Genomic DNA, 15,919 nt, shown 5'->3' with positions numbered 1-15,919 from the left:
TTGAAAGAAATAGATCAAGAAGTGTTAAGCGTTTCAGTGACGTACTTAGTTAGCTCTTGTCGTCGTAGCAGTTGTACAGTTACCAGGAATAGTTCTGATCTTTATCTATCGGCAATCTTGTGGTGTAAGTAACAAGTTTCTTTCGTTATGAATGTATTGAATGATATATCTTTACAGTACTGTGATCATGAACATAACTTGCTGTGTACTTCGTGTAAAACAGACAAACAGGTGCTTGCTAGGAAAGCTGTGCATTTCAATTCACAGTTACATGATGTATACAGTAGTGCATGTGGATAGAATATATTCCATGTATTACTATAAAAAATAAAGGGGTATATTTGAAATGTATATGTACAATATAATGTACGCGGTCTGTATTACTTACTGTGAATACCAAGGATATTATTGAATAATTAGAATGTTATATTGTACAACTATTATTATGCAGTTATGTACATGGCAAACTTTTTATACAGTTCAGTCAAACATTTATGTATTGAAGTTCAAGGAACCGATAGAAAAACTATGAAACATTGAAACTTCGAATGATTCGTTGGAATTAGACAGTTTTACCACCAACGAAACAAAATAAAAACGAAGTATGCAATTAATCATGTGTACATGTGATGACTATTGAAGCGATTGTAAATATTACGGATGGAATTTAAATACGAAAAGACACTGTAAAAACAAAACTAAAAGGATATCAAGAACCAAAAGCAGTACAACACCTACAAAATTACTTCGATTTAGAAAGATCAATTTGCTCCAGTATTCATGCCGAAGTTTGGAATGTAACAGTTTTGAGTATGAGTTAATACTAATTATGTGGCTCGCTATTTGCCATTCCGTAAATTCTACAAACCGCTAGCAATGGCAGCAGCGAACATCAAAAAAAGACTAACAGTATTTTTGCCGTACAAATTATTAAATAACGTAGCTTATAGCGGTTATTGGCCTGATCAGTGATATTAATTATCTTTATGATATCAAGCAAGAAACACAATTCCTATTGTCGGGCGAAGGACTGCCACGAAACAGGTGTGACAGCATGCCGTAGAGCATCGACGAACACCTGATCTGTACAGGTACAGTTACCTATCATCCTATAACAAATGGCCCATGGAAAAAGTTTAATTCATCAAGAACTTTGATTCATAAAACTTCGATTCACACGTAAGTTTGTTAGTATTGTTATATACGTATACATGCAGTGAAGAAATTCGGGACCAAGCATAATGTTTGATACAGCTTGAAATTTGATTCATCAGAGTTCGAATCATCGAGGTTTGTCTGTATTTAAAAGCTGTAGTATACATGTAGGTCAGACCTGGTATTCGGTACTCTATATAGCACAGTACTAGAAAATTACCTTACATAGAGACATGGAGCCACATAGCTGCATTTGTACTATAGCTTTGACTGCACTTTAAACTATTATGGCAAAATGGATTTGAGACATGGTGGCATAAAGTAATGTCTTATTGCCCCCAAAAATTTGGTACATTTTGACAAACTCTTTGGGAAAAAATAGATCAATGTGAAATAATCGGGATTTTTTAGGATGAGATATTGTGACAATGGGGTGATCTTTCTGACACCCCTTCATAAGCTGCTTTACATATCTATTTTATTTCTGTTTAAGCACACCACATGCTCATTACCTTCCACTCTAGCGACTTCTAAATTGAGGTCCCATTATCTTTATAATTCTTTAATCTTGCATTGAACTCTTTATTACTACATAATGGGGTTATTTTAATGTTAATATAAAGAATGGAGATTAACACATTTAATCAAAAGGGACTTACTATCAAATGTGGGCATTAATTAGCCATCCTGGTGACCACATCTCTAGATCTTAATTTAATCATATATGACTACAGTCTGTTACAGTGATACCAGATGTATATCAATAGAATGGATATATTCATTCACGTACCCGGCTGCTATGCTTTCCGGTCGGGTACAAAATGGTCCCTATATGTGTACTAGTGGAGCAATGCCACTGTGAATCACTCAGGCAAAATTTTCTATACTTTTTATATGTTTCAATTAATTCATGCTTAAAGATGTACATGTATATATATGTAATTTTTAAAAAAATAAACCAATACAAAAATTATTGATAGTATCTTTTTTACCACTCACAAGATCTATAGAATTTCTGTACATTTTTCCTTTGACAAGATCGCCATACGTAACGTAAATAATATCTTCTATGACTTTGATTTTTTATACATCATTGCCTAGTATGTAAAATATAAAGAGCTGGCTTAATAACATGCATACAAAGGTGTAAGTAGTCCTTTTCAAAAATATCACTTTGCTCCACTAGCAGTAATGGACACCAACTGTAGCTATAAAGTCTTTGTTAAAGATGACACCATTATCTGTCTCAAAGTCTTTTGGGGCACAATCAGTCTGTTACGTAGAAATTTTTTTTTGCTTCAAGTCATTTGGACTAGTAAACCCAAAAATGTTACTAGTCCGACTATTTAATCACTATATAGCTAGTCCAAATTAAATCTACATCCATTTTGCTTCAGCACTTCAGTCATAATCAGTTTACAATTGTTTACCAAAAGTCTGGATGCTTTCGTGAGCATAGATTCTCACATAATGTCAAATGATGCATCTGGACTGAAATCATCACATAAAGAATGCACACAAAATGTGTTGAAAAATGCAATAGACCACCGCTCTTGTAAATATAATACAGTTGTATTTCACAATTTTAATTGGATGGAGAGCCAAAATGTAAAATTACTAGTCTTGGCATCAGACTAGTACTTAAAGTCACTGACTGCACAATAATGATATACAGTGTTTACTGAAACGTGTATTGATCAACCAATATCCCTATGAGTGCAGTGGTATTGGTAAAATATGAAACTTAGAAATTGATTGTTTTTCGTCAGGTGAAAAATCATGGACATGTTTATTATTTATTTCAGTTAATAATGAATAATTTATTAAATGTCTTTTGACTCTGTAGGAATTGAAGCGTGGATTATTTAAAGCTAATGATAATTCATATAGATAATTCTAAGAAAACCAACAGTAGTATGTTAATGACTAATTGTTGTAAGCGACGTATGTATGTTCTAGTAATATCTTGTGAACTGTTATCATTAGTTGTAGATTACATGCCTCATATGTCTTTGAATTATATTTCCTTTATTTCAGATCATCATTATATTGATTCGTTTATTTCAGTGCATGCATTGTTGATTCCATTTTTTCAATGCTATTGTTGATTCCATTGTTTCAGTGTCATTGTTGATTCCATTATTTCAGTGCCATTGTTGATTCCATTGTTTCAGTACTATTGTTGTTTCCATTGTTTCAGTACCATTGTTGATTCCATTGTTTCAGTGCCATTGTTGATTCCATTGTTTCAGTGCCATTGTTGATTCCATTGTTTCAGTGCCATTGTTGATTCCATTGTTTCAGTGCCATTGTTGATTCCATTGTTTCAGTGCCATTGTTGAATCCATTGTTTCAGTCCCATTGTTGATTCAATTGTTTCTGTACATTGTTGATTCCATTGTTTCAGTACCATTGTTGTTTCCATTGTTTCAGTGCTTGTGTTGATTCCATTGTTTCAGTGCCATTGTTTATTCCATTGTTTAAGTGCCATTGTTGATTCCATTGTTTCTTTGACATTGCTGTTTCCATTGTTTCAGTACCATCGTTTATTCCAATGTTTCAGTGACATTGTTGATTCCATTGTTTCAGTGCCATTGTCGATTCCATTGTTTCAATGCCATTGTTGAATCCATTGTTTCAGTCCCATTGTTGATCCCATTGTTTCTGTACATTGTTGATTCCATTGTTTCAGTACCATTGTTGATTCCATTGTTTCAGTGACATTGCTGTTTCCATTGTTTCAGTGCCATTGTCGAATCCATTGTTTCAGTCCCATTGTTGATTCCATTGTTTTAGTACCATTGTTGATTCCATTGTTTCAGTACCATTGTTGTTTCCATTGTTTCAGTGCCTGAGTTGATTCCATTGTTTCAGTACCATTGTTGTTTCCATTGTTTCATTACCATTGTTGATTCCATTGTTTCAGTGCTTGTGTTGATTCCATTATTTCAGTACCATTGTTGTTTCCATTGTTTCAGTGTGGTTGTTGATTCCATTGTTTCAGTGCCATTGTTGATTCCATTGTTTCAGTGCCATTGCTGTTTCCATTGTTTCAGTGCCATTGTTGATTCCATTGTTTATGTGCAATTGTTGATTCCATTGTTCCAGTGCCTGTGTTGATTCCATTGTTTCAGTGACATTGTTGATTCCATTGTTCCAGTGCCTGTGGTGATTCCTTTGTTTCAGTACCATTGTTGATTCAATTGTTTCAGTGAGATTGTTGTTTCCATTGTTTCAGTACCATTGTTGATTCCATTGTTTCAGTACCATTGTTGATTCCATTGTTTCAGTGCCATTGTTGATTCCATTGTTTCAGTACCATTGTTGATTCCATTGTTTCAGTGCCATTGTTGATTCCATTGTTTCAGTACCATTGTTGATTCCATTGTTTCAGTGTCATTGTTGTTTCCATTGTTTCAGTGTCATTGTTGATTACTTTGTTTCAGTACCATTGTTGATTCCATTGTTTGAGTATCATTGTTGATTCCATTGTTTCACTGCCATTGTTGATTTAATTGCTTCAGTGCCATTGTTGATTCCATTGTTTCAGTGCTATTGTTGATTCCATTGTTTCAGTGCCATTGTTGATTCCATTGTTTCAGTGTCATTGTTGATTCCATTGTTTCAGTGCCATTGTTGATTCCATTGTTTCAGTGCCATTGTTGACTAGTGTTCGGGATGCCTCAGTAGTGACATGGTGATGATGACACAAGGCAGACTGCTATGTCTGTACTCGGTGCTTATCTTTCTAGGATTTACTTGGTTCCTCTCCACCTTCGGTAAGTCCTGATGATATTTATATATCTACACATTTTACTATGCTGTTTGAAGATTTTTGACACTAGTAAACTGATATTTGATAATGCACAAGTGCTTGGTAAGTTCTGTGGTTCCAAAGCTTTTTTGAAGCTTAAGAAAATTTGTTTGCATAATTCTTGTACCAACATGCAACAGTCAGTGAGACAAAAGACCTGAATTTAAAATATATGATACACAGTCAAACATTCTTTAAAAAAAACTATTGTAAATATAGATATAAGCTTGATATGAAGCATCTGTTGCCTAGACGATGAGTGAAATCAATACTGGATAGGTCTTTTGTCTAAGAAGTTTGAGAGATGGGAACAAATATTTAGAAATAGCAAATTTGGATATTGTAAAATAAAAAGAAAGAGAAGTTATTTTTAATCAATTAGAGTTACTTCCCTTTGCTCCACTCTGTCAGCATCCACTGAGTGAATTGAAGGGAAGTAACCCATATAGATAAGAATGTGATGGAAATTAATACACCTGTATAAAATTTAGGTTTACATATTATCAAGCAATCTTTTTATTATCAGATATATTATCAGATAAAATACAAAACTGTATATGTTAGGCCAAAAAGAAAAAGTTTGTTTAGGGTTACATTGGGGGAAAAAATAGGGTCGGTCGGTCGGTCGGTCGGTCGGTAGGATATTTTTTCTTTATTTTTAGTGTTTTTCACTCTAAAATGATGGTCGGAACCGGAGTCTGAGGTCAAAATCCAGACTTTTTAATATTTTTTCGTAGAAAAGTGGGGGAAAAAATAGATATTGTTTAAATCTGTGCATTGTATGTTTGACAGAGTACTTCTGTTCCAATGACGAGTTACTTGAGGTGAGAGAGAGACAGCTAGACTCCTACAAACAACAGATGACAGATAAGAACAGGGAGATAGAGAATGTCCAGAGTAAGGTGTTAGAGTACGAGGGTAAGATGCAGGACTATGAGGAAAAGATACAGCGCTTGTCTCACCTTCTGCAAATGAAAACATGTAAGCCTGTAGCGGGAGACATTGACCCATCCCTACCCACGCTATACCTAATCACACCTACTTACGCTCGTCTGGAACAGAAGGCGGACCTCACCAGACTGTCACACACACTTCTCCATGTCAAAAATCTTCACTGGATTGTCATTGAAGATTCTGATGTAAAAACAAGACTTGTGACCAATTTCCTTGCAAACTGTGGTATTCATAACACACATTTGAATATTCTGACTCCCCCACAAGTGAAGTTAAAAACTGGTGATCCGCAGTGGCTAAAACCAAGAGGAGTTTTACAGAGAAACGCTGGGCTGACCTGGATCAGAACAGCGTTAAATCCATCAAAAGACAAAGGAGTTGTGTACTTCGCTGATGATGATAATACTTACAGCTTAGAACTTTTTGAAGAAGTAAGTTGACAAGATAAATAAACAATCATAACCATTTATGTTTGTTATATACTCTAATATAGCAAATCTAGAGTCTGCATGCCCAAAAGTCATGATACTTACTAGCTCTGAAGACTTATATATAGAGACTTATATAAATTGCTATATGAACAATTTCATTAAAATAAATTAAATGCTAATTTTCATAACACTGGTCTTATGTTTCCTGCTGTCGTCCTAATTACCGCAAGTTAGTTGACTATCACTACGCAAGACGGCAAAACAGCTAAATGAATCTTCCTTGTTAACATATGAGTATGTAGGGAATCTTGCATTTATTTGGTGGCCTCATCTTAGGCCATCAATATACATTTTCGTCTGTTATTGTTGTTTTAAAGAAACTTAAAATTTTGGTTTCGGAAAGGTAGTGGGCCTTTAAGAAATTGATGAAGTTTATAACATTCTAGCAATTTCACTTGCACTGAAAAGAACCTGCAAATATTAACTTTACACCTCATCAGGATGAAGACAATTTACACATCTCCTGGTTCACTAAGAAATGATAAGAAGCCCTACTAAATTACATGTTTTGTGTGTCAATAGCATCTTCCTGTATCAAAAACAGATGATTATGAAAAAACAGATGATTATGAATCTGATTTACATGCATTTATAACCTGTTGAACCTTACTGTAAATGTTTATTTATAATGTGTTTTGTGACAGATGCGACAGACGCAGAAGGTGTCCGTCTGGCCTGTAGGTATAGTGGGAGGCCTGCGGTATGAGAGTCCTACGGTTAAGAATGGAAGTGTAAGTACAGTTTCTTTGTAAATTTATTTAATAGCTCACCCAAACTTCATTACAAAATAATTAAAATGATAAATTCTTCCATCCATTTTTACTGATACATATTCATATCCATGACATGCAGAAAATGCAATTGGCTTAAGCAGACTGACTCAAGCATATTTTAAAACAAGTTGGCTTGTGCATAAATGGCTAAAAAGTAAGTATCCATCAATTTTAGAATAGCTATGGTTATTTAATATAATGTATTAATTCACATTACTTCTTGTAACAGGTGGTTGGCTGGCATACCTTTTGGAAACCAGAGAGAACTTTTGCCCTCGATATGGCAGGATTTGCAGTGAATTTGTCCATCATATTTAGTCATTCCAATGCAGTGTTTTCTAACAATGTACCTAGAGGTTACCTGGAGAACTCTTTATTACTGGAATTAGGTGTGAAGCTCAAAGACCTAGAACCAAGAGCTGATACCTGTACCAAGGTAATATTTTCTTGAATTATTATTACATAACTTAAAGGCAAATGTTGAATATGGTTTACTCGTTAAAGAGTCGTTTTGGAATCATTATTTGTGAAAAAAAGATTGTTCACCTAAATGATATTCTACTCCTACGTAAGTTTTCTATTTGAAATATACTTATGCTTTTATCTTTTCTGTTAAATGAATTTTTGCCGTGCAATAAGTGTTAATTGCTCATGAAAAGCAAGAAGTATAAAATCAAGGCCTTAAGACATAAAGACAGAATTGTTGCCATAAAGAGACTTTTTATGAATTTATAATTGTTGTTTATGTAAATTTGTTTCAGGTGCTTGTTTGGCATACACGGACAGAGAAGACAAAGACAAAAAATGAAAAGATAACACCAAGTGATATTAATGTAGAGGTTTGATATGTAGGACAACTGTTTAGATTTATTTTGTGTTGATTGCTACAAAGAATGGCCGCCTCGGAGATGTGGTGATGTTGTTATGACAACTAATGATAACAAAATGTGGTATATTGCAAGAGAATATCATACTACATTCCAATCAAAGACATCATATTCCATTAAATGTATTAACAGTAGCAATTATGAAACTTTGTTGAGGTTATTATGGTGTTGTACTACCCCGGTAGAATTTAATTTGTATGAGGTCATTATTTTAGTTACCAGGGTAGCATAACACCATATTAACCAAATCAAAGGTCTCTCATTTTCGTATTAGATATGATTTTGATTTTTAAAATATCAAATGCATTATTTGATATCGATATTAAAAGAAAAGTAAAGACCTTAGAACTCCGCCCTATAGAACTCAACATTTGCACACTTTGATTTCACAGCAGTATCAACTTAGTGTTTCTTAAAATGGTAACATTATGTTGGCTTACTAACCACAATTGTATTGACCTCCACATGTCCATGTATTGACCATGTATTAGCCAGAGATCACTGGAAATTCACAGCATATCTAATACTTGGGTATTAGTTATTACACTTGTAAATATTCCATACCAGCCTTTACTATGTATCACTAGGCCATAGGTTGGCTGCACCCACAAATAACTTACAAATGTATTTTTTTTTTACATAAAAAGAGCAACTCCTTTTTATGACTGATTAAAATGTTGAATTCCATGATAATGAACTAGATCATTTTACCCACCTGGTTAATGTTGGTAACATTCATCTGATTTCTTGCATTTTATTTTGATGTCAAAAGCTTTGTATTATTTTCCCTAATATAATGCCAAGCTTTGTTCATTTATCAATTTTAAAACAAAGATTGGTACTGATATCTTGCAATAAGCTACCTATGTTTGCTTTTGATATACCTGTGTCAGGGCTCATACATGGTATCCCATTGCTTCAATGCTTAATGACATTGCTCATGAACTTACATTATTGCCAGAACTCTAAGAAGTATCAAAAGGAATGTGCATTGCTTTCAATGTGCTCCTATAATTAGAACTGAAGCATAATTGCGATACACTGTAATATGTAGTCTCTCTTGGATTTGTCATGCACACAATATTACGCAATCAATGAGCATATTTCAAACTTACGGTATTACCAAATACCGCTGCAATAAGATGTATGTCTTGTTTCTATCAATGTATTGATTTATTCAGTGAAGACAAAGCCAAAGGGCTAAGGTTACGATTGATTAGCTGAGCTTCATAAATCAATATACCAATTGAAACAATTTCACAGGTCAATAAACTGTTTTTATTTTATTTTAGTATTACAAGAGAATGTTTAGATTGTAATATGTTATCTTGAGTTGCATTTTGCTCTATTTGTCAACATATTTTCATGTTTTACTCTGTTTTAGCATTTTAATTAATATTCTATAATTAGTATTACCAGGTATTTACATTGCTCTATTTGTCTACACGTTCTCCAGGAAACTACCTCTTTGATAAATTATCATATTGCACTCTTGTGCAGCTTGAAGGTTGTTTGTCAAACACATTTCATTGGTATTGGATGCTTGACATCACAGAATGAAATGGTTTGCTTTATAGCTGTCAAAGAGAGCAATATGATACAGAAAAGATTGACTATGACAAACACTAGTAATAGACAATACTGGTTATTGTAAAACATCTTTCTGTCATGTGCAATTTACTTTTGCAAATTTCACGGTCAAAGTAAATTTGTTAAATTTTATCTCTGATAATTAGCATCTACATCATTTACATTTATAGAAAATTCCATTCAATTTTTAAGTATTTGAATGTTAATCTTTGCAAACTTGTTTTGAAATTGAAATCATGAAATCGAATAGTAGCGAAAGAATATTGATTTTCAGTATAAATTTTTTTCCACTATTCAGAAATTGTAATCAAGACTTCATATAAATGTAACCATTTACATGAGTTAGTCACATTGTATAGCTCTACTTCTACATGCATATTGTTTCCATAGTCATCTCACAGTTCTAGTCTTTGTGCAGTGGTATTCATTTAACATAATTTATAATGTGCAATCATAATGAATTTTATCTTTGATTACCAGAGAATCTCATTTTTAAGGCAATACAATATGTACTGTATTCGGAATCATAGTATTTCATCATAAAGGATTCCTTATGAACATTATTTTTAAGTTAAGTAACAAAAATTGATGTATTTAAATTTCGAAGTATGTACAATGTATCATATGTGAAATTTATCAAGAAATTGTAAAAAAAAAAAAAAAAAAACACATGTTAGAGTTAACTGAACTAGGTATTGATATTAGTATGCATTTCAAACAAATCTTCACCAACATCAAACAATTCTGTAGTTCATAAAATCCAATTGTCCGTCCAACACAGAGGAGGATGCAAAAAGGTAGTACAGTATCTAAGAGATCCCCATATGTAATTAGATACCTTGAGCATATAAATGTTAGTTAATTCAGCTTAAAATTACATTAAGCTTGATTGTTTTTCCTTGCAGCAATGACGTACATTGATTAGCTGAAAATGATGTGAGCTTAGATTAATTGATACTGTATTTGACCCAATAAGTACCCCTATCCTTATAAGCACCCTTCCTCCTTTTTGTGTCGCCTGCAAAGCAAGGGCAACACTTAGGAATCACTATGTCGGCGTTGGCGGTGTCAGCGTCCGGGAAAAGGTTTCCGTGAGACAACTTAAGTATTTATTGTCTGATTTCAATTAAATTTAATACTGCTTTATATAAATGTGATCTTGAATGAGTTTGATAATGGTCAAAATTCGTCAAGAGTTACAAGAGTTATTGACCTTAAAATTGACAAAACAAATAAATCCATGGTTTTTGTTCAATAACTTAAGTATCTATTGTCCAATTTCAACCAAATTTGGTGTATTGCTTTACATTAATCAGATCTCAAATTGCATTCGATACTGGTCAAAATCCGACAATATTTGCGAGAGTTACGAGACTTTAAAATCGTCAAAACAGATAAATCCATGGTTATCGCTCGATAATTTGAATATGTATTTATTATCCCATTTCAACCAAATTTGGTATATTGCATTGTATTAATGAAATCTCTGAGTGAGTGGTTCGATGCTGGTAGAAATCTGTCAATATTTGTAAGAGTTACGGGACTTGATAACTTCACCTACCGGGTAATTATTAACAATATTTTCAACTGTAAATAACTATTTTTTGTGATGTTTTAAACTGCTGTGCAGGCGACACATCCACTTCCGTAGAATTCTTGTTGAGACCTCATTTTCACTGACCTCAAATTAAATGCAGACTGAAAATACAGTTAATCCCCATCTTCTGACAGTGGGGATGTCAGAACTTTGTGACAGAGTAAAATGTCACAACCACCAGAAGGTGGGACTAATTATGCTACACAAGCACGATTTTGGTAACTAAATATTGCCATATTAAAGACAGGAAATTTGGCTTGGAGTGATAGAAATAAAGTAAAACTTTTCAATCTATTGTTTGACATAAATAATGAAGATATTTCATTAGTTTGGGAAAGAATTGTTTTACCTTAGAGATTGATAGGTTCTTGATTTATTTCATTCACCCCTGAAAGTTTATAATGAACTATTCCAGCCTTTGAATTAGAAGCGCTCAAACATGTCTACAGGTGTGAAACATGACTCATAGATATGTGCATGTACTGGTTACTGAACATATATGTTTATCAGGCTAGTTCTTAACTAAAAAAATGTTGTCTTAGTAAATTTTAGTTTTAAAACTATGGTGTTGTTATATATGTATCATGTTGTTTATCAATGATTGTACATAATGTTGTTATTTATTGTTTTAACAATGTCGCATGAATTTTTGCTCTGCATTTTCACTTTCACATACATGTACAGATATAATATAAATCCCTACTTCTTTGAATATAACATTGGGAGAGAAAATTTTAACAGTACTATAATAAAAACTATTTATCAAAAGATTAAACATGTAGCACCAATTTCCTACAAAGTTTCTTGTATCTTCCGGTTATCTCCCCTTGTTTTATTATATTACCTCCCTTGTTTCAAACTTTGTCATCATACCTAATCCAGACATCACATTTCTAATTAAACTTAAGACAATTCTATCAGCAATTTAATAGTATGTATTACAGAGAATGCTAGTCTGAAAAGAGAATACTTTTGGTAATCTGCTTTTTAAATGTTTTGTTGTTTTTGTTTATAACGCCTTTTGTGCATTTACCAGATATGCGGAAATTGCCAAAACAGTTTTTTTATGGGTCATCAAAATAACATTAACATATATGAGGAAAATTAAAATGGATGGAACAATAATATGTTTGATGGTCAACATTAATGGTGCTGTGTGTTACCACAAATTATATTGTTTGGGCATTATTGAAAAAGTCTTATTTTCTTTGATATGAGATGAAAATAATCATCGTAAAAACACAGTTTATGTACAGTCAATGCTTGTTGGAGGTGATAGAAAGGCTCAGTTATTTGAGATGCAGTGTTGGGTAATATGTAAGCTATAAAGTAAAGAAAAGGACCAGAATAACCTAATACTTTAATGGATGTAAAAGAAATACGTTTCCAAATCCTTCCATTTTACTCCTTCAGATCAAATGTGCAAGATTATGATATATGAAGTTTTTACATGTATTTGGAGACAACCCTCTTTTTATTTATATTGATTTTTATTCCAAATCTTGGTGATTTAAATTGTGTTTGTTTGTGATACATTTACCTATGAGCTTAGGAAGTGGATTTGATTTCCATTACAGGCTTGAACTTAGCACAAGAGATACAAAAATATGAAATACTGTAGCATCTCAATAACATAAACTTTTACTCCAGAACATAACTTTTTGTGCTCGGTAGAAGTTGAAACATTCATTAATGCAATACAAACTTGATTGAAGAAAGCGTTATGTATAGTCATTTTTGTCCATGTTTCTGTCATTCAATCAAATTATATATTCTACAAATGATCATGAGATTGCATGCTATTTACTGTTTCATTTGAAGTAAAATTTCATTTTACATTGATCACAAACTATTAATTTGTGTATCACTTTCGATGGCCCAGATATTAGCGTTCGAGGGACTTAGAGTAGAAGGGAAAAAATAATCATGCAGATAACCCCTGACCTTTTCATGTCTCATTTTCATGTCTGTGTTGCGCCTGGTGAAAGGCTTATGCCTAAACTATTAATACACTACCCAATTACCCTACTGTTTTGTCATGGCCTGTACTGGAAGTCCAAGTTTCTTCTGTCCCTGATACCTGACATAGACAGTATACATTTCTATTTGAGGTGAATGTTGATGTCTCAACTCTGGCAAAAGTAGTATATATACATGTATATAGGTGCTTCATGTTAGCAGATTTTCTATTGTGAATCGTGATTAGTACCTTATGTTGGTTTATAGACTTGATGATAGCACTTTGTGACTGATGTGTATGGAATGTGGTTTTGAAATGTCTCGATAACATAGAGGGTGAATGTGATAAGATATGTCTGTATGGCATTTATACGGTATAATTCTTTGTGCCATTCGTAAATACATCGAAATGTGTAAGATATGAAGTAGTATGTGGGTTAGTCTTAGAGCGACTGTTTATATGATGTTAAACCTTGGAAGAATTTTTATCTCTTCTAGTTTGGTATGAAAATTTCAGAAATTTTAGAAAGTTTTTTAGAAACTTTGTTTTTAATTTTCCTTATTCATCAATTTGATTAAAAATCATTACAAATGATATACTAGGTATATGAATATAACTTATACCAAAGTACCTAGCAAATATATAGGCTATACATGTATGTATATTGAACTTTTGAAAAATTGTTTAAAAGTTAATGAAAAATTAAACGATTAACGTTAAATCCAATCAATAATTACAGTTTGTTATTGTAATAAAAGAGTTACAAAAAACCTACATATAACTTTTGTGGCTATGCAAACATTGCAAAATAGCCATTACATATCAACTACTATACAGTACCTACATATTTATGTAATTTTAAACAGTCTTAACATCTTAGTCAAGTGATGCGCATTTATTGCAGATCCAATTTGTTCATGTATTTTATTGATAAGTTATATATCCAGATGTTTTTATTACTCAACAAATATATACATATGACATTGTACACATATTTGCAATATTTTATTTGTATCATAAGATTATTTATTTGGATCATATCATCAGTTTGTTGAAGGAATTGCCCTTTATTTAAGTGTGGGATGCTGAATGATGCTAGTACTGTAAATGTAATGAGAGTGTAATCAGAGATTTTAATGGCCTCTATATAATTTGGTGGCTGATTTGTGCCAATTAATAACTCTGCGTCTTGTGTTTTCGAGGGAAAAAGATGAAAAATAAAACATGAAAAGATGAAATTTATGCACGCAACGTATCAATTTAAATTTCTGTCTTTTTGCTTTAAAAAACTGTTTATCCTTTCACCACGAAAAAGGGCGAAAAAACGAGAAGACAAGATTTTGGAAGGCGATTAGATGAAGATTGAAGGCAGGGTTGATAAATTTTGTCTTTTCATGTTTGACATTTTGTCATTTCATCCCAAAATGATGAGGTTAAAGAATAGTTAATTTTCATGTTTTCTTCTCAAAAAAAAAAACTAGAATTAAAAAAGATTAATTTTAGTCTTTGCATGATGAAAAAATGAAATGGCACAAATCAGCAACAATAATATACTTTAATCTTTAATATGATTTTATGAAAAAGTCTTCAAAGTTCTATTTTTGGAGCAATGACATCTTATTTGAGATGAGAAAAACAAATTAAGTAATGTGTTCCTAGCATCACATACAATGTAGATGAAAACTTACATTTTGATACACTGCCTATATTACAAACTTTATGAACGATGCCATTTTGTTTTGGCCATTTACAGTTCTATAGTTCTCCACAAGAATTAAGATATAGATCAGTATGTAAATAAGTCACAATCATTTCAATTTTGAAAACAATTTGCTCAATTTCCTGTGGTAGATGGTTTTATGTTGATTGAATCCTGTAGTTAATGTGTAAATGGGAAGATGATCAGTGTTAGTTTACCCGTGATATTTGTTATGTTTTAATGTTGAATTATATGTTTATTATATTTGTTACATGTGGTTACAACATTCTGATCTATCACAGTTATCTCCCTTCATTTCACTCCGTCAGTAGTGACATAGACGTCATAGTGACATAATGAAACAAAGGGAAGTAACTTTGATGTGTCAGATTGGGTTACAATGGTGCAGTATGTACTTGCAATATCTAATGCTTATAAAGTATTATTCCATACATATACTGTTTTTCTTCAGATTTTGGCTTCTGGGTTGTTTGTTGCCAATATGTGTATGACATCTTTTAGAAAAAAGAAATGGCAGAGATTTTATCCGGTTGTTATTTCAAGTATTATCTAAAACAATAGCTGGATATTTTGTGAGTACATGTATAAGAAATGAAATGATCACTGATATTCAGCTTCTTGTATTTACGCACATCTATATGGTTTTAAAGGAGAGAAAACAATAAATATATATGTATAAAAGTATATATTGAATTATGTTTTTACTTTATGATTAAACTCACATTGACCTCAAGTACAATCTTTAGCTGGCATTGATCCCACATGAAGGTTTATCAAATCTAGCAATGTTTTATTGGCTGTCCCAATACCATTGCAATTATAGCCCAATTAATTATAAGTGAAGCTTTAAAAAATCAAGATGTCTGCTGTGGCAGAGATATCATAGATTTCAGGCTGATCCAAATTATATCAACACTGATCATGAGCTAATCTGAATTATTCTGCTGAATATGGCAAGTTCCAGCATGTTCATTTTGT

The 15,919-nt window shown here is 32.5% G+C and overlaps 1 protein-coding gene across 1 annotated transcript; it reads left to right on the top strand.

The window, feature by feature from the left end:
- Nucleotides 1–30: 30 nt before the first annotated feature.
- Nucleotides 31–15,625, top strand: LOC138318241 (galactosylgalactosylxylosylprotein 3-beta-glucuronosyltransferase 3-like). Its single transcript, XM_069260439.1, has 6 exons — nt 31–124; nt 4,810–4,934; nt 5,762–6,354; nt 7,059–7,145; nt 7,417–7,623; nt 7,949–15,625. Exons 2-6 carry the CDS (start codon nt 4,850–4,852, stop codon nt 8,030–8,032), a joined length of 1,056 nt encoding a protein of 351 aa, XP_069116540.1. The 5' UTR covers nt 31–124; nt 4,810–4,849; the 3' UTR covers nt 8,033–15,625.
- Nucleotides 15,626–15,919: the final 294 nt, after the last annotated feature.

Source organism: Argopecten irradians, chromosome 3 (genome assembly GCF_041381155.1).
Source record: "Argopecten irradians isolate NY chromosome 3, Ai_NY, whole genome shotgun sequence".
In the NCBI taxonomy this organism is placed as follows: Eukaryota; Metazoa; Mollusca; class Bivalvia; order Pectinida; family Pectinidae; genus Argopecten; species Argopecten irradians.
This window is presented reverse-complemented; position numbering and strand designations above follow the sequence as displayed.

What these genes read in the sequence shown, in the direction of transcription:
- LOC138318241 (XM_069260439.1), top strand. Translation starts at nt 4,850, where the DNA reads ATGGTGATGATGACACAAGGCAGACTGCTATGTCTGTACTCGGTGCTT. An exon ending in GCTTAGAACTTTTTGAAGAA is followed by an intron (nt 6,355 to 7,058) that starts GTAAGTTGACAA and finishes GTTTTGTGACAG; the next exon opens with ATGCGACAGACGCAGAAGGT. An exon ending in CTACGGTTAAGAATGGAAGT is followed by an intron (nt 7,146 to 7,416) that starts GTAAGTACAGTT and finishes TTCTTGTAACAG; the next exon opens with GTGGTTGGCTGGCATACCTT.